General features: G+C 41.9%; 1 protein-coding gene across 1 annotated transcript in view; it reads right to left on the reverse strand.

Annotated features, from left to right (window-relative positions):
* MEGF11 (multiple EGF like domains 11) overlaps nt 1-26,925 on the reverse strand; it is a 294,124-nt gene that overhangs the window by 74,727 nt on the left and 192,472 nt on the right. Inside the window, exons 6-10 of the mRNA XM_026074925.1 lie at nt 25,674-25,920; nt 23,886-24,006; nt 18,283-18,419; nt 12,675-12,887; nt 4,146-4,320 (exon numbers count right to left, since the gene is read on the reverse strand). Coding sequence (XP_025930710.1) covers nt 4,146-4,320; nt 12,675-12,887; nt 18,283-18,419; nt 23,886-24,006; nt 25,674-25,920 — 893 coding nt within the window. The remainder of the gene's footprint in view (nt 1-4,145; nt 4,321-12,674; nt 12,888-18,282; nt 18,420-23,885; nt 24,007-25,673; nt 25,921-26,925) is intronic.

Raw genomic sequence — 26,925 nt, forward strand, 5'->3', positions numbered from 1 at the left:
TTGTAAGGAGTGACTATTTGCGTGTGGGAGTAAGGATGTAGTTTCTACCAGTCAAGCATCTCCCTGCATGTTTTTTTAAGCCTAATCTTTGTGCACTCCCTGTGCGTGTTTATCAGATTCCTCCTCGTCACAAAGGAGATAGCAGCAGAACGGCTTTACAGAACTGTTCTTCAGAAAAGCATCACTGACAATTCATCACATGAGGACTGAGAAGCAATCCCCAAATATGTTAAAACTACCAGCTTCGGGGAAGTGCCCTATAGGCATGCTTGTCATGATGATTCCCTGCAGTCATCTTAATTAAATGGATACAAGCCCTTATCCTCCCTTCGCAAGTGAGATGCAATAAGCCTAGGGTTTCCAACAGGTCAGCAATGTGGATTCTGCATTTGAGGAAAAGCTCTAGAGATGCTCTGTGATTTTTCAGGAAAAGATTTTGCTGCATCCCCTCTGCTATTATCCCATTTTATTGCCTTGTACACTGCCTCCAAGAATGGGGTTGTTTTGAGAATGACTGTGGATCACTCCGATTTCTCAGCTATCCCTCCGGGCAAATCTATGCACAGCGTTTGCATCAAATTCTATTGGTTTCCATACCTATATAGTTAAAATGCTGCAATTCCCTAGTGTGAGCACAGTCATACTGAGACCTCATACAGATAACCTGGTACTCAATAGCACCTTTACATCATTTAGATATGTTTTTAGAGGTAGGTATGTGCAAATGTGGTTGTTGAGTCTGACCCAAAATATTCATCAAGAAAAAGAAGACATAAAATGCTTTGAAATCCTATCCAAAAGTGCTAGCTCACCAATATCTAGCTTTGGCATTTGAATTTTTGGAAATGTCACAGCTAATAAATAATGTATTATTTTCTGAGCTACAATGTACATTTTTATTTTAAAACTTGAATCCGTTTAACTTCCAAAAAATTAAGTGCTCTAGTCATGTACATTTCAACCTATGGGATGGCTGCCTTTCCACTTAAATACATTTAATAAAGGTGACCAGATGCTTTGTGTTTTTAATGGCTTGTTCTGCATCCCAACAAAATGTCCCTGTTTTGGCTGCGATCGCAGATGATTCATTCTGAAACCCAGCCCAGCTGCCCTGATATAGCCGAGGCAGGGCAGAGCTAAAAAACAAGCCATCTGTGCAGGAGAAGTGGGCTGGAGGAGTGCTCTGTCAGGAAAAGACTCTGTCATGTCTTGGTCACTGTGTTTTCTTGCCATCCAGTAACCCAAAAGTCCTATGGGTCCAATCTCTCTGCCTTCGCAGCTTTATTTTGCAGTTATATTCTACAATTCATCATCCCCTCCTCCCTCCTTACTTAGAAACCCTCCCCCTGCTCTGCTACGGAAGCTCCTATGTAGATCTAACCCTTCAGTAAAATGCAAGACGCTGATCCCCCTTCAAATCTTTGCAATGGCAAGTCAGAATTGCTGACCCTGTGGCTGCATCAGCCAAGCTTCATGCTAGAAAAAGCAAGAGGGATTCATTTTCGCCGATTCTGAATAATTAGCTCTGCCCAGCTCTATATTAGCATCACTCTATTGTCAGCGCTGCCAAAAGAGACATCCTGCATTCATGAGCAGTCACGCCGCTCGCTCGCAGGCTAGCCGAATTCAAGGGCAAAACGCTCCCCTCCGGCACAGCTCCCCGTTGCCTCAGCAAGAGGCCAGCATGCATATTTGAAGGCAAAATCTGGTCTTGAGCGTGTCATTGAGACGAGGCACTCCAAGCCTTCCCAGCCCCCCGGCCCCTCTCGCACGACCCGCCAGCCGCGCGGGGAGCAGCGTGGCCGCGGCCGGCCGGCCCCGATGGCGAGCGCGCCGCAGAGCAGCTCGCAGCACCAGGCGCTTCCACGCTAGCGTGTGGCGGCYCCCGTCAAGTTCGCTTTGCAGCCCCTGTTCTCCAGCGTTTGAACAAACTCTTGCAACTCAATTCATCTGGCAATAAATTAGCAATTTCAAGGCTTTACTTCCCCTCATAGACTAATTGCCAGAGATTATAGTATATTATGAGAGTGCAATGATACTAATGCCTAAATATGCTTCAGTGATTATAGAGCTATCCTCAATAGCCAAGCTGTTTAAATGTCAATGCAAGAAGGCTCTTTATTATGAGATTAAATATTATTTTGAAGCAATGCAATAGGAACTTCCCAGGCTTCATGGCTGCAATAATATATTGTATAAGCTGTGAAGCAATATATATTATGTAAGCTGTGTTTTTCTTTTAATACGTACAGTAAAGGGTCACAAAATATTTTTGTGCTGCAAACTTGAGCAGCTTTCCTGATAAGAAAGAGGATCTTGGTATCTTTTTATTTTGTATTTCTTATTAACATGCTACTGGCTTCCTTCTTTCCTCTACTTTATAGTAACACTCATGTATTACCACAGTACAGAGAAGATAAATTCTTGTTTTCTATTAGTGTAAATAAGTGGGGGATCAAACTTCAAAATTCTTTTTTTTTCATCTTGAAGTGCTACTGTTTTGCCCAGGTGCTTTTGACAGTCCTACTCCTCATGCCTAAATAAATGTGTTTATAGCCATCATTGAGAGAACCCCTAGAAATTAGACGGAGGCTCCAATTTTCAGGTTCAAGCTGTTGACATGAAGCAGCGAACAGAGGTGACTTTAAGCCATAACCCTGCTTCCACGGTTGTGGGGATGATGGCTGGCAATCATAAACKCAGGTGTGGATTTAAAAGGGAGGGAGGCTAAGAAGGCTTTAATGTCCCACTCATCTCATCTGGGACTCCCACACTATACGATCTTGTCACTCAGTTGTGCAGCCTTCCCCTATACAACTGCAAAATGCTGCCACTGTTTTCTTCAGGAAAACCCTAAACACTGCAGTGGGCCCTGGTGTGGGACATGGCTGCTCTGTGACCCAGATCCAGCATGCCATGCCCCTTCCGCTGCTTCGAAAGCTGGCATGTGAAGGGAAGTATGATGTCCACTGTGCTTCAAAAAGCAAAGCAAAGGAGCTACAACATGGTCAGAGATCTGATCCCATATTCCCTAATATTTAAAGTTATTTATTCATCTTGCTTTGAAGTTGTTGCTTAAAACAATAGAGTAAAACTCATCTAGGAGACTGCACATTTTAGTTGGCTGCTAAATGTCAGTGGAAGCTCTAAAAATGTTAGGAATGTCATTGAATCTGAAGCTTGATTTCTAGCAAATTTAGTAATAATTATAACTAATAATTACTAAAACAGTATGGAAAACAAGTAGATAGGCCTGGGGGACAGCTCATGTGAAATTAAGGACATGAATTATGGAAAGACAACTGCTAATGAAGTTATGGTGGAATTCTCTCCTGAAAATACTTTGCTTTCTTAGGAAATATCAGTTCTTAAACACAGCATGGGAATCTCTTCTATGGTATGCCCTGAAGTAATGTGAAAGAGGTAATGTGAAAGAATTTGGATCTGCAGATTAAATTCTGGCCCTGCCCTGACCAGGGAACTCAGTAGCAATCAGACACCATTACATCCAGGTGCAGCAGAACTGGACACCTCGATCCATGTCCTAACACCTTCTGCTAGAACTGGGCAATCCCTAAGTAGCCACCCAGGATCTACCTCCTTTCTATTGTTTCACTTGTGCTGATTTCTTCAGCCGTTTTATATCCTATCTATAAAAAGTAATGCTTGTTTACCTCAGAATGTCTCAAGCTCTTTCTGATCCTCAGGTGAAAGACACCTGCCATACATGCTCAGAAAAGACATGAATTGCCCTATTATTTGTAACATTTTCAAAAATCTTCATCTATTAAAATCACAGTGTGACTGACAAGGAACCTGCTGAAAGGCCAAGAGAATTCTTTTTCTGCTCTTCATGCAGACAATAATCTGACATCTTTTGTGTTATGACTTGACTTAGAATATAAACTGGGAAACCGTGTCTTTATCTGTCCAAGAGCAATAAACTTATGATACTGATGTTAAGAAAATAATCAGAAGTAATAAGCTGACACTGTTCAAAGGAGAATTATGTGGAATCACATGGGGAAAAAATACCTAGATTTGGCCATGCTTACACTAATATTATTTGAAATGAGATTAAAAATCCTCTTTAATTTTTTGCAGGCACCTTATGAAATGCTCCATTCTTCCCAGCTCTCACTTACCATGTATCCTGGTGCGCAGGTACACTTCCCAGTAATGCTGTCACAGTCTGCACCGTTCTGGCAAAGGCAGCTCAGCTGGCAGCCTTCGCCGTAGTATCCAGGGGGACACGTTTCGTTGCAATAGAGTCCAGCCCAGCCAGCTTTGCAGCTACATTCTCCAGACAATGGATGGCAACTAATGAAGAAAGACAGACATTAATGAGATCTGGGCATGAACGAAAAATCCYCCCTGTAAACAGCAGAAATTTCTCAGTAGAACATTTCAAATGAAACACCAGCAAGAGTCACGTTAAGAACTGAACAAAGCTGAAAACTGTTAAGGATGGTGAACATGAGCAGCCATATAAGTCAGGAAATGTATAGGGAATATGGTGCTAAATACCAACCTGGCCAGTAATATACAGGCAGCCAGGAACTGTCATAGCACTGGTAATTTTACGCTCATGAAGCTTATGCTTTCTCAAATCAATATGACTTGGGTTACTGATGTTAACTCCAGGATTGAGCCATATATGTGCTATACTATTTGGGTGCGATACCGTCAGTTGCAGATGATCAAGGTTAGGAGAGATTCGACTATGTCACAACTAGAGAAGATGAAGGGAGTAAGGTTTGTTTTATTTAACCTCAATCAGGAAAGAAAGGACTTGTGAATATATACCTGAGTCCCACAGCACAAACATGAGTGACACCTTGGCAGAACTTTTAAGGAGGGGGAGGTAGAAAGGAAAGCGTTTTGGAAAGGAAAAATCCCCCTTGGAAAAAGAGTTTTGTGGGGAATATTCAGCCATAGTGAACAGAACTGATCGCTATGGGATTTATTCAGGGTAGGAGTCGAGAGGAGCCCTGGGACTAAATCTCAGCTGTGCAGGGAAATGAGTCAAGTTCCTTTATGCTGAATAATGAGCATTGCTACCCAGTATTAACGCTCTGACTTTCATTTCTCTTCAGACAATTCTGCGCTGTTATGGCAGCACACAGAGAGAAAAGTAGAGAAGAGAATCAAGCCCCAAAGGCCACACAATGCCTGAGCCTTGTGAAGATGCATCTGGCAGGTGGAAGACTTACTCCTTTGTTCCTCCTATCAAACAGTTTGTCTTTATTCCCCCTTTGCTCTTCTATGAACAGAAAGGGCATCTCCTGGTTTCCTGTGGGCACTAAGTTCTCCAAGAAGGAGAGCCACCCTGCGGTTGGAGTTGGGCGCTAGGAGAGAGGAAGGTTGGAGATGTGAACATCCTGGTTCGAAGAGATGGAGGCTTTCTGGGGGACAGGAAGGGAGTGCACAGGAGAAAGCCACATTTGGGAAGATGAGCTGGTCAGTGAAAGGTTGGGAGAAAGAGCAGGGGATGGAGAGAGAATGTGATCTTTGGAGAAGGACTGCCTGTTGTCTGAGGCCAATTGTGAGTGTAAAGCTTCACCTGAGCACTGAGTACCCTCTCTGGGCCTCTGCACTACCACACTGTGCCTTAATAGCACCATCTAACCCTCAGTGAGAGAGATGAGAAATAATATGGCTATAAATCACAGTTTTCTCTATTATTCTCAGAATAGAGCTCTGCAAGGTGGTACCTCTCTGTGGACCTGACGCCTGGTTCCTTGCATCATAGAGTCTATTTATTATTCCTTTATAATTATTTATTGCTATAGCTTAATACTGTGGACTTGACTGAATGAGTTTCTTTACACTTGTAAAATTAATATCCTGTATATTAATTTTCAAGGTAACCCCATAAAACGTAATTTCCAAGTATGTTTCAGGCAATTACTGGTAGGAGAGGATAGTCACAAACTGTTGTGACTAAGAATTATCGATTTTTCTGACTGTCATATGTTTCATCATAAATAGTGTTTTACTGACTAATTAAAATAATTAATCAGCTTAACAAACCACTATCCATGAAATTCTTCTGACAAAGCAGTCCCTGAAATTATGGTTGTTCACACAGCACCTCTTAACATTTAGATGAAAATAATAAAAGCTCGTTTTTCTCCCTCTCCATTTATTAATCATTACCTAATAGGAGCAGAAAGCTAAACATTAAAGAAATATTTTAGAGTGGATTCTTTGTTTTTCTGTTTTCACTTCTACTGCACATATCATAAGGTTCCACAAGAATCGCGTTTGTCAGCTAAATTAAATCTTTCAAACGTAATATATGATCATGGCAGTTTGTATCAGTCTATGACAATTCAATTGAAAATACTATACTCAGTAAGAATTTCTACTTCAACGTTGGCTCTTTCATCAAAACGGAGAGCTGTTTTGCATGGGACACAGATTATTTATTAAAGGCTAAAAATCATCCTAACATGCACTAAAAAACCCAGCAAGAATCGAACCAGCTTGGCAGAAGAATCTGTGGCAGAAGGGGTATGGACTCCTCACCAAGGCCCCCTAAAAGGCAGTGGCAGCATCCTGCCTAAGCCTTTTCCCACTCTTTGACCAGCCTGTAGGCTACAAAAAGCCCTGTGCAGAGGTCTGGGTCACTGCATCCATATCATCTCTCTATTGAAGCAAGAATGATTTTATTATTGGTCCCAGAATAACAGAGTTTTGTTTTTTCCCTAGGCCAAGCATTTGTAGTCCTTCAGTGCTTTGAAATGCATATGTTCTGCTCTCTTGCAGAGGGCTGGCATTGCAGCGTTAGAAAAATCCTCCATATGAAATTCCAGGATTTTGGTATCCATGACGATGGTTCTAGGGAGGCAGCAACAGTTGGTAAATAGACTATACAGTAGGGGAGGGGGACTTTTTCCTTGATGGTAGCAGAATAAATCTTTCCAAAGCTTTTGGCAGGCCAAAACAGTAGCACACGCTACACAGTGTTACGGTAGAGCAACACGTAAAAAAAMCCCCAAACCTACATGGTTGGTCTGCATGAAATGAAGCTGCAGGCTCTGTCCAGCCCAGGGACACAGGAGTCTTGTCTCTGAGACAAAGAATACAACATCCTGAATCGCAAACACTTGTTTGACAATCAAGGTGCCCTGATGCACAACGTTAACTTGAAGATGCTTGAGATTTAGGGGCTTAACCAAAACTCAGAAAACAGCTGTTCTCTTCCTGATTCTGCCAGTGAATCTTGGCCATGTAACTTATTTTTTCTGCATCTCATCTTTTCCATTTGTCAAATGATGCCTTCCTTCCTTTGGAAACCCTTTAAGATCTGCAGCTGATAGCACTAAATAGTATTAAGTTTTTATTAGTAGTTATTTTTTATATTCTGGTATTTGAGAACTATTCCAGTAGTTAAAGTCAGAATTACATACTAAGCTTATTGCAGCTCATGATGCCGAAGTAGTGTGTACCTGCATGTACGTGTGAGTTAGGAATATGTTTCTGTGTTATTATATTGGCATTCTGTAAAATTTCATTCCATGTTTAAACTATGTACAAACACTTATAGCTAGGAAATTTATCTATATGTGCCCATCCACTTATGCATCCAACCATCTACCTAGTGAATTAAATTTGCTAGCTGCAGTGATTTTGAAAATTTTAAGGCACTGAATGGTAAAGGTGTTAAAGCAAAGAACTGGAAATACAATTAGCAAGGTGAATTATTTGTGTAATTCCTCCCTTCCTGTTCTAACTGTACTTTTCAAGGTCATGAGTCCGTATAACATTTTGCCAGCATGGGATGTAGCATATGTAATGCATTCTTCCACACCACCAATAAAATGAAATTAAGAAACACAAACAATTCCTCTGGACAAGGATCACTTCATGGATGGATACGAGAATGTGAAGCCTTTGAAAGGATCACAGAAGGCAAACTCACTAACATCTGCTTTCCAAGTGCTTGCTGTGAGCAGAAAGGGAACTTTACATTCATGAAAGAGTCTGGCAGTGTTATACAGTGGTATTTTACATTGAATCTTAACAACTTTTATTTCTTCAAATCTCTTGCATAACAGGAAGGAACAGTGCAGAAAACCTAGGATGAATGCAACAGGCCAAGTGTCTCTCTGGCACTAGGTCCAAATAGCCAGGAGGGATGAAGAGAAGGTAGAAATTGGAAGTTGTCCACATGAGAAGAAAATTCTTCTGTGGCTCTTGCTAAAGTTTGGAAGCTTAAGTATACTATACAGTATATACAGTAACAAAAGATTTTCTTTTCAATTTACTAGCTGAACTGAAAAACAGAAAGTCATTTTTGACCTTTGCACTTCTTTTGGCACAGTTAACATTAATTTTTGAGGAAACCTGTTTCCTTTCACTCTAGGTAATTTAACCTTCTTAAGGCAAACTGGGAAAGAAAAGTTTCAAACAACATAGTCTGTTCCAAAGTCTGAATTTGTTCTCCATAAACTACCTCTTTGTAGTGAATTTTCTGACTTTGTCACTGGCACTCATCATCTTAATTAACAATCACCCTAATCCTTATTTTACGGTATTTTTTGTCTTTAGCTATCCACACCACATTCAGTTTCCCCTTACTAAAACGTCCTCTTGCTTTTAAAGAAGTAGCCACAATTAGACTGCAGAGCTACTGCTTCAGTCCAGCACACCTTCAAAGCCAGCTTCATTCAACGGCAACCTGTTTTAGGCCAAGGCAAGTCTTCATGAGAGGTCCACGGGGTTTAGCCCTTCCAAACTTTTCAGTGTTGAGGCAGTAAGTAGAGCTCCCCTCCTGGAGATCTATCCATTTCACGAAACTTTGTCACAGTACCCCAGGTGCAGGCAGGAAAAAGCCAAGGCTTACAAGGTCACCATGTCTTCCTCGCCCTTCTCATGATCCCGATCCAGGAAAGACATTTACTAAACGCTTATGACTCCTCAGCACTGCTCAAGTAAGCTGGGTGGGTGAGACTTTTCCAGCTATTCATTTCCCTCTCTGCTTTTCAGAAGATGCAAGCCAGGGTTATACCTTTCTCACTCTTAAAGATAGTCTTAATGTGGGTTTCTTGCATGGGGGAGTTTCCTACCTGTGTATCCTTCCCTGGAGAAGGATAATCCAAGTCACAAGTGTACTCTAAAGTACCTAATTCTGGGGTTGTTCAAAAGTCCTGTACAAAGTGCCTTTCAATGTGCTTTGATGCAGAAATTATTGGATGATGTTCTTCAGCTGTTGTTATGCAGAAGGTCAGACTAGATGATCATATTGGTCTCTTCAGACATTAACATAGACAGGTCTACGAAAATAGGAAAGCTGATGGTGTATTTCTTAATGTCTCTTCCCAACCTGCTCCTCAAAAGCTCCAGAACCTTCAGTTCCAGCCAGATGCCCAATAACCAGATCAAGTGAGTCAAAAGCACTGACAGAAATAAGCAAGCTTCCCTCACCTTCTTTTAATTATTTATAAAATTATCCGACACATGTAGGTATCGCAGCAAGTAGCCAACAGCTTAAATAGCTTCTGGAGAAAATAGATGGCTGTCAGTAAATGAATGAATTTGGAAGACCACAGTTTCAGTAATGACAGAATTCAGGGGAGGAGGTGAGTGGAAAGAGAAGTGTGTTATGTGGAGCAGTTTTAAAAAAAAAAAATTAGTAAAGACATTTGTTCAGAATATGGAGTGTCTTTGGAGAAGGTCATTTTCCATCAACTCCGACACTTCTCGGCTCAGAAATTGACGGGATTCTGAAGAGTTCATTGAAAAGTGGAAAGCTGAAATACCATGGATGAATGAAAGAACATTTACAGATCTACAGCTTGCTGATATCTCTTTGTTCCATAACAGCAGTGATAAGATGCAGGAAAAAGGGAGATTTTATCAATGGAGAGACTAGACTCATTTATTAAGGAAACTGAGATACCATCTTAACAGAGGATGCTGCAAGCAAAGCTGATGGAGCAGTGTTGGGGAAGGCATAAAAAGTATCTGTCAGACAGCTACTAGGCACAGATCAGCTGCACAGTGTGTAAGAATAACAACATGCACAGAAAAGAGCTGTGAGAAGACTCAATMCTCCACCTTTCTGAGCCCTCTCAAACTTGAGCCCTAACCTTCCTTCACAGACTGATGGTGCTAATCTGGTCCTTCAAGGGGGATCTTCTGACAAACCCACTCTGTCCTCCCCCAGAGCATCTCCCAGGTAGTCCTTCGATTACCCCAGGATGGACACTTGCACCCTCAAGTCCACAAACTTCCCCCAGTTAACAGAGCGGTAATGACTTGAGCAGTCAGCTGGGCAACAGCACCCAAGCTCAGCCTTGCTCCTGGCTGGTCTCCCTGCAGCTCCATCTACACCTTTCTGGGAAAATGGGTGCACAAACAGGTTTCTGCAGGCTAGGAGTGTGAAGACACACTGTGTCAGCAGCTCCCCAATAACTGCCTGCAAGCATATCCTCACCCTCCAGCACACATGAGGGGCAGCTTTCACTGAGGAGCAGTTTGTCTTGTACTTACAACAGGTTTAAGTCTTGCACACTGGCAGGTAGTACAGAGCAGTGGGACATACAGAAATTCCTCCCTCGGCTCACTCTGCAGCAATTCTCGTGTCATTTCTAGCCTCACTACAATACAACATCAACCTTTTGTGTATAGTGCTCTGCTCATGCCTTAGGGATGTTATTTTTCGCAATGATTTCCATGATGCACAAAATACTCAGAAGCGGTAGAAGCCTGTTGTATATAGTTACCTTTGAGGTGTTGAACACTTTGGATCCTCACTGTCAAACCCAACAGAGCCAGCAGCTATCTTTCTGTAGAGAACTCGTGTGATCAGAATTACAAGACTTTTAGATAATCCATTTTGAGCTCTGACTCACAGTTAAGCAAAGCCTCACCACTCACAGCTGGACTTGAATCCACATGAAAGATCACCTGTTTATTTCCAAGATTGAGACAAATAGAGCCTATCTCAAGCCCGCAAACAGATTTGCCTGAAGTGTTTGTGCGTGTACGCGTGTGCACGCACAAATTAGGCGGTACTGCTTGCATGCATAATTGGGGAGAGTGTGTTTATATTTTAGCAGGCTGCAAGATTGCCAGGTAGGTTTGTCAGCATCAGCAAGACAGTCAGGTCCCCACCTGTCTGGTTTAAAATTGAAGAATGTCCGTATCAAGGGCATATTTGCTTGGGCATCAATTATCCCCATCTCCTTCTGTAGCCTACACGTTCCTGGAATGGTTGTGAATGCTTAACAGTAAATGATAGGAAAAAGAAGAATAAGAGCAAGAGAGAGAATTGGAAAAACAAAATAAAATTCTTTCCATTTAACTATCCAAACCCCAGCTCTGCTGTTTTCTGATAGAAAGATGGCTGCTAGCAATGGACTTGGGCTAAATGGAAAAAGCTTGACAAACCTAAGGGCCCCAGTCTGTATCTAGCAGGACAGGGCTGCCTGCTAGGTCCATAGTACCTCTTACTGAAATGCAGGGGGAGCCGAGGGGCTCAGCATCTTGCCGGCACAAAAAGGAACCACAGGCTGTAGCCCATCAGAGGACCTGATGCCAGGGTGCATTAGCTGCCCAGGCTCCCTTTACTGGGCGCTGGGGAGTTAGGCACCTCCAGATAGCAATGCCAACAGTCAGTAAACAAGGCCAGGAGCCACAGAAGTAGCAAATGGGATAACAGGGAAGAATCTTAAATTCTTTCTTTCTTTGGGGTTCAGAAAACTGATTCAAGCTGACAAGGTTGAATTTAGATTCCTCTATCTCATGTGAGGTGCTTAAGTCTCTTTGTGGATCTAGCTTTTAGTAATGGGAACCTCAGGGATCAGATCTTAAAAAATGCCAGAGGGAATAAAACATTGAAACCTGACCTTTTAAGTGAGGCTTATTCCATTTTAGACACACTTCCCTGATATTTATTTTCCTGAATATTTTACACATGCACATAACGAATGAAGAGCAAAAATAGGCACACATGAGATGAGAAGATATGTCTATTTTGACAATGTTGACTTCGTTACAGTTCCATAGACTTGGGGATATTGATTTCAGTCTATTTATACATCTGTCTCAAGTGTTTTCAACAAGGTAATTTGCCACAAGACATAAACTGAAGCAAATTAGGTTTCATTTTGAAAGTCCCCTTGCTGTCTATAGATTTGACAAGAAAACCTGTGTCATAAAAAGAGCCAAAATGATGGAGCTAAGAAAATATATCTACATTTTTTGAACTTCAATGGGGTATTATAAAGCAGTATGTGTTTATTGAAATAATGTGAAAGTTAAGTTCTGGTATCGTACCATTTTCCCATCTACCATTCTTCACAGTGATGTTATTCTCTGAAGCATATATGATGAAAAAGAAGTATGCACATACATAGGGGTCTCATATGATAGTTTTTATGCCTAAAAGAGTACAGCTACAGAATCAGGTCATATGTCAGATTGTTTCAGATTTTTGCAGAACTGTTTAAATATTAACAGCTACATGCTTAGTAGCTGGCTGAACTGAGGCTTATGGTTTCACACATGAAGTCATTTAAATCAAAGGTTGAAATCCAGAGGAAATGAGTTGGCTCTTAACTAAAACTACAGCAAAATAGGGAGTGAGTTTGGTCAAATGCAAATTTTTTCCAATGCTTTTATTTGACCAGTCCCCGTACTAGTACATAATATGATGAACATACCTGAGACTGTTGGTAATACTGCAAGGACATCTCTTGTCGCATCTGAGGCCATAAAACCCTTCTGGACACACTCTTTCTTGGCAATATATCCCTTTAAATCCAGGGTCACACATACATGCTCCATTTACATGGTAGCACTTTGCACCATTTTGGCAGTCACATCTTTGAGTGCACTGAAAGCCATATGTCCCAATAGGACACTCTTCTTGACACCTGCAACGAAATATGTGAGTCAAGATCCAGTCAAATATTATAATGTAGTCTGCTTATGACTTTTACATGGGAATGTTTTTGCTAATGAATTAAGCATAAAATCATAGCTCAATTAAGTGATATACTGAACTGATGAAATCATTGGGGTGATATGCTATCTTGGGCATGTAAATTGCTGTTAACTGAAAGTGTATTAATTTCTTTCCAATTATTTCTGTCCAAGTGCATTCTTATTTCCAGGACCTTGATAATTCCATTCATGAACCATGAAAACTTGATATACATTGAGATAGTTTAAAAAAAAAACACAAAAAAACACCTCATCTGTTTGATTTCTCCTCATTACAGAAGGATTGCACACCTTCTTTAAAGGCATATGGTACTCTCAGAGTGATAATGATGTGATCTATTAAGCAATATTAAATAAAATGTTCTCCAGCAAAGTATAGTTTTACTTTCCCTCTATGCTGTTGTTGGACCTGCTTTATACCGGTAGAACATCTACTCCTTTGTCTTTCATGTCTGTTCTGAATAATTGCAGCTGTTTGCATCTAAAATTTGCTTTTCATCTCTTACTCCAGGGATGCTCAGTAGTATAAAACCTCAAGACAAATCACTTTCACTCTCCTTAGTGTAGTATCTTCTCCAGAATTGCCAACATTTGTAATACTTGATACACATAAAAATGGAACCTGCAAACATTAGACACAGATTGTTTTAAATTGCACCTTCTATGCACTGTTTAAAATATTTCCCTATTGGATACATTATGAAATCTGCTAAAAAGTCTGTTTCATCGTCCTATACAACCAGTTTAAGAGATCATAATATCTCCTAGTTGGAAAAGCTCAACTAAAGTCCTAAAGAAAGCAAGTGCTTCTGTGCTTGACATAATTCAGTGGTTTCAAAATTCTGCAATGAGTCAGTACTACAGTTTACATGATCCACCGTGAAATACAGATATGCCTTTTCAGTTAATGAAAAAAAAAAAAAATCCCCCAAAGCCCAATTCCCTTATCGCATGGATACCAGATATTGGAAATTGCCTATCAGCATTAATTTAATCCTGTGCATCGATTAAAGTATATACTATAAACTCCATGGATAGAGGTGTCTGTTAAACGTCTTTCTGCAGGTCATTTCACAGCTTGCAGGTGAGAGTTAATATAATGATCAGTAATAAAAGATGAATGGGCGATGCAAGCCAGGCAAAACCGCAATGAACACAGTCAGTATATAACAAGAGTATTACTTTCACAGCTTCAGACGATCACGCTTTACTAAAAATATATGAACAAAGCAAAAGGTCTAGCTAGTGATTTAATTGCATCAAACATAACATGTGACAGGAGTCAAGTTCGGGAGTTCACACGAGATCCGAAGAGAGAGGAGCAAGCGACAGCTGGAAGGGAAGGTGCCCGGGGGATCGCCCGGCGGCCGCGGCTGCTGGCCCTGCCAGTCGCAGGGGAGTTCAGCCGCAAAGGAAATCACCAGCAAAGAACGGGTGACATTAGGACTGAAACACTTAAAGCAAATGAAATGCAATGAAGAACATAGTAAGATGCCTGATGCCTCCATTGCCATATGCAGCTCCACTAGTTAGCAGGAGAGCACTGTACTCAACGAGATGAATACTTAGTCAATAGTGTACTATATCATTCTATATTTATAGAAGATGAAGCATCACCTAGCAGGGAGAAAAGCATCTGGAAATGAAATATTGACGACCTAATCCATTTACATAATTAGCCCTTTTCTACTAACAATTTAACCAACTTATTTATTTGGAGATCAAGCAGCTACTGCTAATGAATTTTATACAAAGAATACTAATAACGACTCCTCTGGAACATAAGAATAATCACAGCAGGAATTAGCTTTCTACTTAAACATCTTTCCTTTGCAACATATCAATCTAATGTGTCCATAACACCATTAACAACCAGATACATTGTTCAATTAAATTACAAAATGAGCTGCTAAGCCCTAGTTATGTTTCTTGTTTAATTTACATTGCTTTCTGCCTATCTGGGGAGATTGGTATTATAATATCCACCAAACTTTAATATGTACTATAATTATTTGGGTTGGGATAGGATAATATGGCTGTCACCTGTAGAATTAATGGAAGCAATTTCACAAAATATTAAACATAAGACAGCCTGCTTAACCGATGAACTTAGTACACACACCTACATTTTTTCCAAAGAAATATTTTTCACAGAATAAAGCTGCAAGATTTTTTAGGCTTTCGTGTTTGTTTATTTTTAAAGCAACGATTGCACTCATGTAGCACAGACAAAAACTAAAAGCCAAAGTCCACTAAATGGTGATCCTGGGGATCACCAGTCTGTAGACATGAGATACAGATACAAGCAAAACGAGAGAAGTCTGCTCATATTATCATAAAAAAAATGTGGTGTTTACTCTGCTAAGATTCAATCTTTGGGTTTAATGGCAATATGGAAAACAAAGCTAAAACAGTATGTTCGCTTTTCCTGGCAGCCAATGAATTCTTAGACACCCCATCCCCAGCTTCTGGCTGTGCTTTTGCTATTATTCCTTTGCAGTTTACAAAACATACATTTACATGACAGCTCCAGTCATTTCAGCCGGCACAAAGCTGCCTGGAGTTATCAATAAAGCTTGTCAATTTACTAGAGATATTTAGTGCACTGCATCTTCCTGGAAAACAGGTAGGGAACAAACTGTGGCAGTTATGTTCCCGCAGACCTTTATGACTATTTCATCTCCACTAATATTTATCTAACTATATGTTATTATCTGCTGTACAAGATGACAGACCATAGTCTTATACAGCATTTATTGACAATTAAGGATAATAGTCAATAACATGTGTTTACTTTTTATTGTTATTCACAAAATCTGTTATTAGTAAGAATATTTTCCAGTGCTTTTTAAAATTTCAAATAAAATATTATTTTGTTAGGCAGCAGCATTTTTTTGCTCTACTTGCAATTATATTGTAACACTGCCATAGTTACACAAGATTCAGAAAGTAAAATAGACATTAAACTAAAACAGTGCTGACTAATCTGTCTCATCGTCCATGCTGTATGAACACATAACTAAGGAAAGCAATTTAGCCTTTTTTTAAAACCTTGTGCCTGCTCCTGCCATCACTGCAATCAATGGGCAATTTACCATTAGCCAGCTGTAGTTAAGAGCGAGGCAGAGGTACATGTGCCTGCTCAGAACAAACCATTACTGGCAGCGCGCTGTCTGGTCCGAGCAAGAGGCAGAACTCCGATTGAATGTAATGGGCCCAAGGTTTCACTTCCCTCATTACAGGCTGATTAGATAAACATGTTTAAACTTTCTGAGAGCCACCTCAAATGAGAGGAACTTCCAGGCTAATACCAGCTTTCCTTGCTGCTACAAAAACTTTCAGAACTGTCCTTTCACCTCTCTCTCTTATTCTCAGTCATCCTTTCACACTCCCACATTTTGGCTCTTCTTCCTCTCTCTTGTGTCTATATTACACTCCTTGCTCCAGGAGGGGGCAGGTGAACCATCCCCAAGGGCTTTGCTTGGGTGCAGGTCCACAACCTGCCCTTCCGTTGGTTTCTTTTCCTCCTCTTCCAGCAGAGCTCTCTTTCCTTTCTCCCTCCCTCCTTCTCTCAGTCTCCTCAGGTCACGTCCCCCTTTGGAGTCCAAACCTCCCTCCCGTCCATTCAAGTACAGACCTGAAGTGCCTCTCTCAGAGGTGGCTCAGTGGGCAAACACCTCTGCTTTTGGCAGCAGGCAGAACTGGAGCTTCTGTTTTCTACTTGCCCTCTCCCTTCCTAGTCCCCAACCGACCTCCTTCTACTTTTTTTGCTGGAGTGCAGTAGGGCGGCTCTATCCTTCCCCCACAGCATGTTCCTGTCACAGAGCCAGCCCTTCTGCTGCATGTCCTCCCTCGTGGCTGGGGCTTTATTGGCAGCTGAGCAAAGAAGCTGGCTCAGCTGCAGGCTGTTGGCTGGGAGCTCCTTACAGCTCAACTGCTGTTGATTCACCTACAGCCAGAAATCGATCTGGGTCTGCAACAACCAGATGAGGAGACCTAGAGCCAGAGGGCCTCCGTGAGCCTGCCTGAGTGTGGCCAGGACTGAGGATGGTTTGTGATTGAAGTGTGGCCACCAGGACAAGCGTTCAGCCTGCACAGTTGCTTCTTGCAGTGAAAACTGTGTCCGAAGGAAAAGAAGACTATCACTAGCGACAATAATTACATGGTACCCTAGCAATGTATCCCTGGGACCCCAACATCGCTCTCTTCAAATGGAGGATGGGAGAAGAGAAACACAGTGATGTCTCCTCCATTAAATTAATTTGAAATAATTAACATTTCTAACATCTTCAACCACATGCAATTCCTGACATGGTCTCCAAAGCCCCTTGCCAATTACTGCTGTCGATGAAATGGAAACAACGAGCATCCACATTTAACGGGACAGCATGCAGCCTTCTGAGCTCCAGAATGGTGTTTGAGACCGGTCTGTTTGTGTGCTTTAAAAACTTGATGATTACACAATGAGGCAAGAAATGAGAAGTTACAGTGAGCTTTGCTGCATAAATGTGTAACTGTAGCATATGGCAGCATACCTGTACTTGTATAGTACCTATACATACCTCTTGTTCTAGCTAATAAAAGGAAGGAAGATAGAGGAGAAAGGGCATTAGCATAGCGAACACTAGCTAGCTGTGTCCAGGATCTCTGGAAATCCTGGTGACACAGTCCAATTGCTAGTGAAAGCTGCATATGAAAGCTTATTTTACTGCATCTTCCTCATCCTTGTTAGCCCTGCTAGCAGGATTAGCTAGAAGGCTAAGCCAGCATGTGCTACAATCACACCTTGACTTTGCTGTGTAGTCACTTTGCTAAATCCATGACACCTTTGTAAAACAATATTATCATCTTCTCAGACTGATTTATGGTTCAACCCTCTCATTTATAAATTTTGAGGATTTATCACCTTTTGTTGCTGTCTGAGATGGATCAGTTCTGCAGCAGCACAGAGGGGCTGATGGAAACATTAAACTGCTGCATTGCTTACTCTTGAGGATATTAATTTGAATAAATATGGTTCATTTACATATCTTGTAAACATGTAATGCTCTCTAATAAATTTATCACTGTAAATATCTCAATTAAATTTAATCCATTAAATTTTAAAAGTTACATTAAAAGAACTGTAAATGGAGAGCATTGCCAATAAAAAATAATAACATTGCCACATTTATAATGCTTGAACTGCTTCAGAAGGATGAACCTAATTGCAGCAATAGAGATATAACACTGCCTTTCAGAGAGCAAGATTGCCCTAGAAGGGCTATAAATATTGCCAGTCCATGGTTAAAACAAAAGGCTTTGGGGTTTTGGTTAATCTTTTACCTGTCTCCCATATACCCGGCTGTACAGAGGCATTTTCCTGTCACAGGGTCACAGTGTCCTCCATTGTGGCATGGACAATCCTGGCTGCAGTTAATTCCAAATGTTCCAGGAGGACATGGCTGCGCACACACCAGCCCCTGGTAGGGTTGCAGAAAGAGCAATATTTCAGTCAACAGTCATGATGCAATGAATTTCTATATGCAGCCTCGATATTTATTGTCCTTCTTGCTAAAACTGGATCTAATTGTACTGGCAGTATTTCTTCTGTTTAAGATGGTCTCAAGACAGTCTCAAAATTCTGCTGCCAGAGTAAATGCCTTTCTACCAAATCTCCAGAAGGGATTTTTCTTTCCACTGGACAGTCAATGATAATTTCCTTCTTTGGATTTTCCCTGGAAACTGCAGCTGGGGTGGCAGAATATTGAACATAGAGGCAGGAGGGCTTGGGAGAAGTTAAAGGCAATTAGAGAAGGCTACAAAGCTCTRTGTGGGCTGGCAGGTTTTTGTGAAATGGGGAGTCTGAAAATTTGTTGGACTGAACGTGGGTAAGTGTCGCAAAGTGAACATTTGGGAAGTGGGGAGCTGCTGGAGAAGGTACCCTGGGAGGGTGAGGTTCTGCTAATTGTGATAGTCTGTGATGGTTTCCCCCATGCAGATAGCTTCACTGAGGCTTTCCCATTCATCCCCAGGGGATCAAGGCTGGCTGCTGGAGCAGCCCTGTACTACTCTTCAAATCCTACCCCCTTCATTCCCTCCACCCTCACCCAGCTCCCGCACTCATCTTCAAGCAGCACAGGATGACACCTGCCACCACTTTGTCTAACACATGGATTGCCCTAGAAGGGCTATAAATATTGCCAGTCCATCAGCAACACCAGCAATGCAGCAGCCTCTGGGTCAGAAGTGATTTTGCAGTAGAAAACCAGCCTAATCCCTGAACACTGGCTGGACACATCATCCAACATCCTTCTAGTTCCTTATCTCCAGTCTTGGCACCATATCTCAGTCCTTGACCTGCCTCAACTCCACATCTCAGCTGCTACCTCCTTCCCCCATTTCACGCTCCCAGCCCTCTGCCTTTCTGCCTCTTTCTTCCAGTTCACCCAAAATTCTTGTGGCAGACTCCCTTTTTGCCCTCTCTTTCACCCAGATCCAGCTCCAAATCTGTGACTGGTTTCCTCCTTCTCCTCCCTGTCCAGCTATCCCTGAAAGTGGAGAAGAGTCTGTTCTTCTTGTTGTGCATCCTGGCTCTGGTCATCAGGAGAGGCAATTGCTTGGTAAGTCTTGTCCCAGTTGTTCGGCCCCAAGGCAGAGAATCCTTACCACTGGTTGCGTCTTTGGGGAATTAACCTGCCAAATTCAGGTGATTTTCCCCCCAAATATCACATAATGTCCCCTGCCAAGTGTCAAGGTCTTGCAAGGATTTCCCTAGACTTTCTTACAAGTCATACATATTTTTTTACATGAGCAAACACTATTTTTCCCTCACCTCAGGCTGAGGCTGGCATCCATCTAAATAATTTCAGCCAAAACAAGTAAAGTCTGGCAGAGCTGTGATCTGAAGATGGGGTCCTATAATGGAAAATGTTTGGTAACTGTAGCAAGCGGCACTGCTGCCAGTGCCACGCACAGTGCAGTGTCGGATAGAAATGGGATTTGCCTGCCCCTATTATTATTTGCTTTAATCTCTCAGAAGTATTTTTCCCTAGCCAAGCCCCAGGGGCTCTGAGTTTTGAACAAAGCACGGATTAGATAAATCTTGCATAAAACATAAAAAGGGAACATTAATGGCTGCTGTCGCTCCTCGGGGTTCCCCTCTCAACAGCTTGGGAAGTTTAGGAACATCAGCGGCCCCAAACTGGAGAGGCTGCTCTTCAATGTAATCATAAAATAGATACTTCAGGCCTTTCCAAACCAGTGATAGGTGGCTCCTTGGCTGTAAAATAGACAGGTTGGCCTCAGTTCAAGAACATTCAGATTACAGTGTTAAAAAAATGGTGTCTCTGGGCTTGAGTAATACACAACACTATATATCTGAAAATGTAAGTATCCATTTATCTTGATAATAAATATTTTCTCCCTTCATGTCTCAAAAGGAACAGGATTTCTATCAACAAATGATGAGAAAGCAATACTCTATGATGCATCCCCCTGGAGCCAAGAGAATCTTTAGGCGTACTTTTTGCATTAATATGTACTAAGGGAACCTAAAACATCCCTCTCTGGAGGATCAAATGTCAGACCAACGTTTCCCGCTGCTCATGCATCTAATCAGCAAAGCTCACTCCATCAGCACCTTTTTTAAGGCCCTGATCTAATCAGCCTCTGCTTTTGACATTGTTTCCTATATTATTACCATTTTGCAGTACAGAAAAGATCTTTTTTCCGCTCCATTTTCCCATTTAACCCCTCCCCCCCATTTTTAAAATCCATGACAAAAAGTAAAGTAAACAGAATCACAGAATAGTTGGGGTTGGAAGGGGCCTCTGGAGATCATCTGCTCCAACCCCCCTGCTCAACAGGGTCACCTAAAGCAGGTTGCCCAAGACCATGTCCAGTCAGGTTTTGAACACTTCCAAGGATGGAGCCTCCACAACCTCCCTGGGCAACTTGTTCTATCAAGTACACACACAAAAAAAATTATAGTTTGCTCATAAAGCCTGGAGGTAAAAGCCCAGAAAATGAGAACAAAGAAATGAGGACATTAGCAGACTGGATTGTATTAACGTGGCACCGTGATGCAAAGCATCCAGAATGGGACCTGGCATCAGGGTGTGCTGCCAACGACAAATGTTCTGCCCTGGAAAGGGACATCACTGCTTTCCCAGCACGGTGATCTAGTCCTTCAAAAGAGGTTTTAAGAAGCATTGTAACAAGCAAATTTAACCTCCCACCCCACTTCCTGAGAGTGCCTGGACAATTTAATATTGGAAATGAGAAAGGCATGTAGAATTAAACCTGTAAATTGTTGATTAGGCCCTAAAGCTGCCACCCGCTAACACCGACACCCACAAACACAGAGAAGTAGAAAAAGCCCAACCTAGTAGAATACTGGAAGCCACATTTTCCTGACTAGCTCAACAGTATATGCTGTTAGCCACCATCCCCATGGTGAAAAACTCATAGGATGGTAAAATCTCACAGGAAATAGTTTGTATAATTTCTTATGCTTCTGGGAGACCCTGCACTGGGTGGGAGGAAGGGGGAGGACAGGGACGTTGCAAGTAATGAAAGAGCCAGCCTTTGAAGACTGCAGATCCAAGGAAGAACCAAAGAACCCCAGAACTTCCTCCTGCTCAACTTGTCGCCTAGCCTTGCATACCCCATGGGCGGCAAAGCCCCTAAGGGAACTGAGCTGCAGTTAATAAGTCCCATGTCTCTACCCCAGGAAAGGATAAAAGTTGAAGCTCATCCAGCAGCAATAACATCCAAGTGGGTTTCCACTTGTATAAATCTAGGGAGAATTCTCTACCTCCAGCATGATGGCATATACAGCACATACACGCAGTCTCAAGACTCAAAATCAGCAAGTAAAATTCCTGATGTCAAAGAAAGACTATCCATGGCATGAAATAAAATGAACACAGTCTAGCAATCCCATCTCTCCTGCTCATTTACAGACCACTAACGTCTCACTTTGCAAACCATTGCAACCACCAATAGTTAAATCTATAGCATGAAAAAATATTTTTTCTTTTTACTCTGCGCACTGAATTACTGGCTTTCCATTAAAACCCTGGAGAGACTCTTTATACTTAAAACCTCAAAATTTACAGGCTGAGTGCTTTTACTTATAATTTCAGTTTCTTCCCCCAGAATACTTGCTCTCTCTCTTCAATTTTCAGTTATGCTTGTTTCAAACATCAATTGTTAACTCCAGGGTTTCTCTGGGGATGGAGCAGCCAACAAAACAGTTTTCAGGAAAGTCTCTCTAGGCCATTAAAAATGCAGAGAAGAAAGTCCAAGCTGCAAGGAGCAGGGCAGAAGTGGGCCAGTATACACGACCACAAGAGCTGTGCAGCCCCAGTGCTGTGGTTCTTCTTTAGGGTCTACTCAGCACCCTAAAAGACCTCAATAAGCTTCCTGCTCAATTCTGATATCATTTAATCTCTTTAGTGATTTTGTAACTTTGCAAAAAAAGAGAAAACTTCCTGATAAAATACAAGTAAGGAAGAGTCCAGCAAAACAATTCAGATCCTCAGAGATATTAGCMTGCAGAATACTAGGGGAGCTGAAAAAAATATCCCCAAAGTAATGTTTTGATGTTAATCACTTTATCGACTAATGCTTAGGAATAATGGCAGAATGGCCTGATAGGCCCCCAAAAATAGATGAATTGCTTCCTTTTTGGGTTAGCTCCACTATTCTTTAGGAAAGAACATTTTTTTTGTCTCCACTGAATGTCAGTCAGGGTAAGGTTCCACATTCTTACTTAGTTTCTGAATAGTTTTGCCTACTCTGTCATTTGAAAGGTAATACTACCATCATCATTTTGGCTGTGACTGTCCAGTAATAGAGAGTTTCTCAGTATACAGCTTCCACCAAAAAGGTTGTGCGGGGATGCTCTTCTCTGGTGTTCCTGTCTTAAAGCCACCTGAATCTCATGGTTGCTACTTTTTACCTAAAAGTAGCTCCGTGATCAAACATTCTTGAAAAGTTAAATGGAGGCAGCATTTGCTATACTAATCTGAAAGAACAGACTTTTCTCTCAGCCCCCAAAGGTTTCAAAGGGATTAGGGTCCATGTTATAAGCCATAGAGTGTGATGATCTTCAGGGTCTTGCATGTACTAGAAAAATCACAGGACTTGTTTGCATTAAAATCCAGCAAGACTGCCAAGAGACTAATTGTCAGGTGTGGGAAAAATGCCAGGAAACTTAACACAGCTAAATGGTATGTGTGCCTTTGAGACTTGGCAAACCCCGAGAGACTTAATTATCACATTATTGATAAAGTTGAGGGCTTTTAAAATGTTTGGCCTTGCTTTCTTGACACAAAGGTTTAAAGGTTAGGGTAATTTGCTCTCTCCAGGGCAAGCCCTGATGCAGACAAATCTATTGCAATCAATGGGAATTATGCCTGAGTAAGGACAGGACACTGAACTGGACTCTGTGTCCCCATGTATATTCCTTCCGCATTAATGACTGCTTGAGCCACTGAATTCCCCTTGCCTTCTCCCTCTCCCTCTCTCCTGAAAGGAAACCAGTGCAGTGCTTTCGGCAATGTTCAGCTGAACTTTGAGTACTGCATCCTGCGCGAGGGCAGTGTGCGATGGTGCAGGGGATGTTCCAAGGAACTGTGATGCAGAGACCACATTTTTTCTCTCTTCTGCTCCCACACAGATGTGTAACGGGCAGTCACTCTTCGTCTTACTATTGTTTGTTTAACTGTATGATGGTAGCTACTAGTCATGGACTGGAGGCCTGTCTGCTAAGTGCTGCACACACACAACGAAGGAGGTCCCACTTTCAAACTGGTTCCAACTTCAAGACATGACAAGTAATAGTAGATATATACCACGAGCCCATGGGAAGGTCCCTGTTGCGACAGTGAACTTCTTATCCCAAGCCCCAAATGAGGGATGAGTAAGAACAAGCTGCATACCATCCATCCGGGCGGGCAGGAGCACTCCCCAGTGATGTGGTGGCAGACTCCCCCGTTCTGGCAGGGGCAGCGCAGTTCGCACTGAGCTCCGTGACTGCCGGGGGGACAGTGCTCTTCACAGCTTGGTGGAGAGAGAAGACACAAAAACAAAGTGATTATTTCAAAAAATTGCAGGAAATTTTAAATGAGGAAAATCTACACCACAAGCCATCATGGGAGTCCTTACATAAATCACGAAAAGCTCAGGAAGCGTCAGCTGGCATTACCAATTAACCAAGATTTCTTTTATTTTTGTGCCATTTATTTTTTATTTATGTGCCAGTGACCCAGTCCTGCAAGGCTGATGCATGTGTGTAATCGTTATGCAGGTACCAGATTCCACCCATGTCAACAGGACAGCTCATATCCATAAAAACAGCCCATGTAAGTAAGTGTTGCGGGATGAAGCCCTCAATGTGAATTATGCGACACAGCAATAAAACAAACTGCAGATAAAACAAAAGGATGGGATTAAAATGCTTGAAGTTTCTCCAACTGCTACAAAATGTTCACATTTACAGTGTATTAAGGGCTGGCAAGAACTCAGCATCATTTAAAGGCTATTTAAACTCTTTGGGTCTCTCTCAATACCTAGGGGGCCAATGTAAGGCTAGTCCCTGGAAAAAACAGTGACTTTTAGGCCTTTGCACATTGGCGCTTTTCAGCATCGCTTCTTCCTCTGATTCCAGTTTCCCAAAGTACAGATGGTTCTTCCCCTCTCCCAGCTATCTCTCTTGATGAGGATGTTCACRCTACACATCAGTGGTTGGCCCTGCAAATACTTACTGCTGAGACCAGACATACTAATGTCAGTGGGACCACTCCTAATAGCAAGCACAGTCTCTAGCAGTGAGTGCTGACGGGGCTGAGGTCATAAGGCTATGAGGAAATCATGTACTAAATGAAATATTCAGAAGGTATATAACTTATTTATGCAGGTTAATACTCTCTTTATTATTTATCCTCTCTTTAGTGCAGGCCAACAAATAATATTAAACTGCAAAAGTATTAAGACACCAGTAATAGATCTCCAACCAAGTTCAGTGACTAAATTCTCTTTTCCCTTTAAATAATTTTGAAAACCATAATTACTTCTGAAACTACTGAAAGATCTCTAATGAAAACAGATGTTACACTGTGGGCAATTTTTAAAAAGAAACTATTGCTTGCTGTCCTAAAATTAATATGCAGATTTTGTGAATCCTACTGGTAAACTTTCAGTGCGGTATATGGGGATTTAGCTACATGATTCTCGTTAAAGTTAATAGGAGTCACACCGCTAAATCCCTGCTCACTATGCTAAAAATTTACCCCCTCGATAGTAAGCTGATATACTTAACAGTAATGCTTCCTCAGTTAGATTGAAAGTCAAATAAATTGGGGATGGTAAGTCCCATTTGATAGAGCTAATGAGTAGAATGTCCAATTGCTTATAAAAACTGAACTGTAATTTGGATTGTATTCACATACTGAAATTAGGAACAGCTATAGTTGTATGAGCTGGAAAATATCAAGGATTTTTAAGTTCACTTAAGCACCAAATTTTATTTTGCTATGCAGACAGATATAATTAGCAGCAAAAAAGAGAATTCCTTTCTTCAATCTCCCTGAAATTCTGTTACCTGATTACAAAGGAAAGAGGATAATATATCGATTGCGTAAATTTTATCAATTACTCATTGCATTAAAGGCAGTCAAAACAAGGCTGTTAAATGATGCAGAGTGAAATGCACCTGTCATTGAACTTACAATACCCCTGTGTATCCGGGAGCGCAGTGACATTCTCCCGTTTTATGGTCGCAGGTAGCTCCGTTGTGACATTGGCATTTAAACTGGCAGCCCTTTCCGTAGCTCCCGGGGTCACAGAGCTCCTCGCAGCGCCAGCCGCGGTACCCGTCCGCGCAGACGCAGGCGCCCGTGATAGGGTTGCAGAGGGCCTCGTTCTGGCACTGGCAGCGGTTGCTGCAGTGGGGTCCCCAGTGATCGCTGTCGCAACCTGTGAAAGACACGTTCACTTACTGAGATGATCAGGTAAGTGCATCGCAGGCAGCTCATCCCGACCTCTTCTGCTCAGGCTGGCAAGCACTGTTAATGCCAGAAACTTCCTCAAGGGCCCTCAAACTTTTCAATACTACCCCCCAATCCAGCAAGGTGCTTTAGCATGCAAGGAGACAACAGCGCTAGTCACATGCCTAAATTTGAGGACTTGTTTAACACCCTTATTAGATCAGGACCTAAATCTTTTAATATCCTGTTTCTTAGTGCTCTTAGATAGCTGGAAGGAATGAATTTATAGTGGAATTAGATGCAGAGGATCACATCCTGACTGCAGCGTAGCTTAATGGGGGGTAGAAATGCCAAGCAAGTCCTGTAGATTTAATAATGTCATCAAATATTGTTTCTTTGCACTGTTCCCATAAGATAATAAGTATGATAATCTAAAAAAGGTTTTCTCTTTTGGTGTTTTTTTTTTTTTTCTGGAGTAAAGAGGTGGGAGGGGAAAAAATACCGCTAGAGACTGGGATTTCATGAGGCTTTGCTTAAACCCACCGCAGGCTTACGGAAGAAGGTAAGGAGTGTGTATGTCAGGTAATTTCTGTGCTAGCAATAGTCCAGTATGTGCCAGCATTAGAGAAGGGATTGTGGCCATTGACCTGGAGGGGAGCTTCCCCACAGAGTACGTTCAGGCGCCGGGAGAAACCTTCTCACGACAGTCCTGCCTCCCCCAGACTCCTTCTTTGCGGACCRCAGAGCAAGAGCCTTTCATTGAGTATGCAAGACGAGGGAGAAGTCAGCCTTACAGAAACAGCTTGATCCTGATTTGCCATAAAAACAGTAATCAGCACCTGCAAAACACCCATTTAATACGTATGCATACTAAACGGCTGAAACCAAACACCCAGAGGTTAAGATTTCCTCAGCTAAAGGTCAGCAAAAACCAGGGATTTCTTCAGAATTCCTACCCTCCGCTAACAGTTCTGTTAATACAGCTATGTCAAGG

This window comes from Apteryx rowi, unplaced genomic scaffold (genome assembly GCF_003343035.1).
Source record: "Apteryx rowi isolate R43461 unplaced genomic scaffold, aptRow1 scaffold_11, whole genome shotgun sequence".
In the NCBI taxonomy this organism is placed as follows: Eukaryota; Metazoa; Chordata; class Aves; order Apterygiformes; family Apterygidae; genus Apteryx; species Apteryx rowi.